Source organism: Carlito syrichta, unplaced genomic scaffold (genome assembly GCF_000164805.1).
Source record: "Carlito syrichta isolate Samal-C Ts95f unplaced genomic scaffold, Tarsius_syrichta-2.0.1 Scaffold316207, whole genome shotgun sequence".
NCBI lineage: Eukaryota > Metazoa > Chordata > Mammalia > Primates > Tarsiidae > Carlito > Carlito syrichta.
The window spans coordinates 192343-196785 of record NW_007260303.1 but is presented as its reverse complement, the minus strand read 5'-3'; the positions used below and the strand labels follow the sequence as shown (position 1 = coordinate 196785).

General features: G+C 39.3%; 1 protein-coding gene across 1 annotated transcript in view; it reads left to right on the top strand.

Annotated features, from left to right (window-relative positions):
* Positions 1-2161, top strand: part of LOC103276452 (NKG2-F type II integral membrane protein-like) — a 7307-nt gene extending 5146 nt beyond the window's left edge. The window contains exon 4 of the mRNA XM_021706898.1: positions 1977-2161. Within this exon, the coding sequence (XP_021562573.1) occupies positions 1977-2161 (185 nt within the window). The remainder of the gene's footprint in view (positions 1-1976) is intronic.
* Positions 2162-4443: the final 2282 nt, after the last annotated feature.

The window sequence follows — 4443 nt, the reverse complement described above, 5'->3', positions numbered from 1 at the left end:
CTCAAAAAAAAAAAAAAATAGTGGACTACAGTTGACACCTTACCATAATATCACTTTCTGTGGTTTCAGTTATCCAGGAACAACCCCAGCCAAAAATATTATAAGAAAAATTACAAAAAGTTATGAGTTTTAAATTGTGCTCTGTTCTGAGTAGCATGTTCAAGTCTTTGGTAGTATTTATCTTTGCCACCTGAAACATAATATCATTGCTATGTCCAGAGTATCCATACTGTATATACCACCTGCCCTTCAGTCACTAAGTAGTCATCTAGTTATCAGACTCACTGTCATTGTAGTGCCTGTGTTCCTCACCCTTAGTTAACTTAATAAGGGCCTCAGATGCAAGAATAGTGATTGTTATCATTGTTATGTTATATTAATGGGTGTTGTTAATCTCTTGGTACCTAATTTGTAAGTAAACTTTCCTACAGGTATGTATGCATAGGAAAAACATAGTGTTTACTCATATAGGAATTGGCACTAACCATTGTTTCAGGCACCCACTGAGGTTAATGTCTCCCCCGAGAATAAGAGGAAACTACGTATTCAGTTTTGTTTAATAATCAGCTATTACTAATGTTATATGAAAATGTTATAATCTGTTTTCATAATATTATTTTCTTATAGTACATAGACAATTCTCTTGTTTCATGGACTATCCTCCCAGAATATAACAGAATTATAACTTTTTCTCCATTACAGAATAACAGACTTGATTTCTGATAACCACAACTGTGCAAAGTTGCACTTACAGGCAGCTATGGCAGAAAAATGTGGAACTTCACGATGATATAGTTGTAAGCATAAGCTTTAGAATTCAAGTACCTGAGTTTGGAGTCTGTCAGATAGTTTTATATTTCATTAAATGGAAGTAATATTTTGATTGCATAAGTCTGAAAATGAATTGTGTTGTTTTAATAATAAAAATAAATTTCCAAATCAGTTACTGAAGCATACTACACACATTACCAAGTACAGATATCTCTGCTTTTGTGTCTGGCTCTTTTTGCTGATCAATACATTTATGGAATTCAACCTTTTTAAAAGTTACGTGTTATGTGAGTCTGTTTGTATGAAATATTAAGAATAAGCAAATTCATAGAGACAGAAAGTAGAATAGTGGTTGCCAAAGATTTAGGGAGGTTGGAATGGAAAGTGATTGCTAATTAATACAGTGTTTCTTTTTGATAGCGGTTTTGGGTGTAACTATCAAAAAGTCCTCTTTGCCAGTGCACCCAGTGGCTGCAGACAGCTCCTCCTCGCCCCTTGGATGCCACTACTGGGGCTGGTGGTGGCAGCCTTGGGAAGCCTAAGGGTCATGGGGGTGCCGGCTGGGGACCGGGGTTCCTCTTCCTTGTCCTCCTCTCCCATTTGTGCTGTTGTGGCTCCAGCTGACTCTAGAGACTGTAGTCACCACCCCGAGTACAGTGTCCATGGAAGACAAAGTTTATAGATATAGATGTGAATATAGTAAAAATTTTAAGGGGATGAAATTTATACTATATACATAACACCTTAAACAAACAAACAAAACCACCTCTCAAACTTTTTGCAGTGTGAGATGTGCCTCCTGAATCTTATTATGACTTCAGCACATTACCCATCTGACATGAAATAAATAAAGTCATTAAGAAAAAACTCTCCTGGGATGACATTTGGGACTACATTTAATCTCTAACAAAATTTTCAAAGAATAAGGCTTTTTATTTTTATTTTTTTATGCCTTGTTATTTTATTGATTTATTTATTGCAAAGACAAGGTCTTACTATGTTGTACAGGCTGGTTTGGAACTCCTGGGATCCTTATGATGTTGACTTCCCCAATCAATATCTGATTGTGATCTTCAATACATTAGATTTTCTTTATTTTCTCTCTATCACATTATTTTACTTTTTAGATTTGTAGTCATACAGGGATGTAGATATCTTCCTTTCTTGTTTTTGTAAATTACACCTTTATTACAAATTTACTTCAGAAATTTTTGTTGGTGGTGGCGGCTGCACTGGAGACCTGGCAGCGCAGAGCAGCGTGGAGGGTGGGGCGCCGGTGGCAGATGAGGGAATCGAACTGTTGGTCATCTGGAGCCAGCGTGTGACTGAAGACTGGCTTCACCTGCTCTCTGCTTGTTCCCCACAGCCCTCTGTTGCCCGTACAACCTGACCACCTCCCGCCTGTGTGTGGCTGTCAACAGCTCCTCCTTGTCCTTGGATGCCACTACTGGGAGTGGTGGCCGCAGTCTTGGGAGCCAGAAGGGTGCAGGAGTGCCGGCTGGGGACCCAGAGTTTCTTTTCCTTGGCCTCCTCTCCCATCTGTGCTGGTGTGGCTCCAGCTGACTCTAGCGACTCTGTATCCACCACCCCAGTACAGTGTCCATGGAAGATAAAGTTTATATATGTAAGAAATGCATATCCATTCTGCCTATGAGACAAGGAATATTATGACCAGACGTGGTGGTTAATGTCGATATTTCCAGCATTTTGGGAAGCAGAGGTGTGGGGATTGCCTGAACCCAGGGTTTAGAGACCAGCCTGAGAAACTTGGAAGAAGAGCATGATAATAAATAAAGCAGATTCTTATTGTCTCCTGAGTGTGCACATTTTCAAACAATACTTAACGGTGAAAATGAATTCCTGTATTTACATAAAAACAAAGTAAGTGAATTACTAGTCAGTGAAGTTGCAAGCATTCTCCAAGCCAATCTTCAGAATGGTCTAAACACATGTGAAGTTAGTCAGAGGGGCGTGCCTTCTATGGCTAGAATGAATTTGATATCACTGAAGATGATCCACTATGGGGGAAGTATATTTCTCAGTGCATAGTCTCCCCTTTCCTGAGAGCCAACCTTGTGGAGAAGGAGCAGATAAAGTCCTGGACCCTGCATCATTGTACTTGAGACATGTCCTGCATGCCAGGAGAGCAGCAGCCTAGGCATTTTCCATGATCCCTGGCAGCCCAGCTGATTGCTATCATCAAAACAGTTAAATTATGCATGGCACCTGAAACCTTCTTGCATAAAGCCTTCTTGACTGAAGCCTTTCCTGAAGCCTTCTCTCTTGAAGCTAGCTGGCCTGAACCATCTTCTCCTGAAGCCACCTCACCCAAAGCCACCTTGCCTGAAGTCACCTCACCTGAAGCTATGTCTGCAGAATTCACCTTGCCTGTAGCGTTCTCTCTGTTATAACTCACTGAGCTCTTCTACAAGAGGGAAGTGATATCTTCAAAAATTGAGAGGCAGTTTTCAATAAGGAACTATACAAGAGAAACCTGTAACACAAAAGGACAAAAATGGAATGCTCTTTTTTCAGTTGGCATAGTTATAAATCATATTTCATATATGAGTCTTGGAGCTAACAGAAACATGACATTCATGATTCTGAGAAAAATTCAGAGTTGCTGTGTAAATATATAAACAGTTTTTGTAAGAAGCAACCATAATACTTTCAAAAATATAGCATAAATATTAAAAATACTTATTAGACTAAAGTTATCATTTGTAGCCCAGTTTAATACTAAACTTTTTTATATCAATGGCCACCTCTTAAAAATAGTATCATTTTCACATAACCCACATCAGATGCTTGAGATGAACACATGTATTCTCTAATTAAAATGTATAAAGCACCCAATAGGCAAAAAGTTGTGAAATTCACTTCTTAAGTGAAGCATCTTAAACTTGGGAAGCAGAGAATATCTGTAGATCTTTTGTGAGGAAAGGAGATAGCTGCAAAGAAAATGTCTGCTTTCTTTAACTGTAGTAAAGCCCCATGCTTTGGGGAGAGCCTGGCCTTATGAAGGCTTTCCAAATGTGCTTGGGAAAATGCTGTGATTGTACTAGAGATACTGTAGCTCTGGTAGAATACTCTGGAGTCCTTTTACTAAACTCACTCAAGTAGCAGAGATGAACAGTGGCAAGCATTTCTTGGAATGCTGATTGTGGCTGCAATTGACAGAGAAAGGCAATCTATGTGGTGTCATGGGTCTTCATATGATCCCAACCACCAGTGAAATGTTAGTTATGACCAAGGAGATGGGTATGATTACCACTGCTGTAGTTAAGTTGAGGAAATTGTGGCTTGGAATCTTTGGTTACACATCCCTCAATGAGGAGATTGGAAGTTGAATTTGGTTTCTCAGGTTCCCAAACCGGGTTCTTTTCTATCATATCACACTACTTTCTTATCTCAATATAGTTTAGACAATCTAGTGTGCTAACTCCTAAATGGAAAAGAAGTGACTCACTGCTCCCAATTTCCTGCTTAATTAATTCCTTCCTTCCCATTACCAACCATCCCTCCCAGAATAGGATAAATGACTTTGCCACTCCAGAGAAGAGCAATTGATGTATGCACCTTAAAAAAAATGGTTCCTCAGAGTTAACATTCCTGATTTTCGTGTTGAAAGTGGTTTCTGCTCCCTAGGGCATAAAAATGAGGGATCTCATT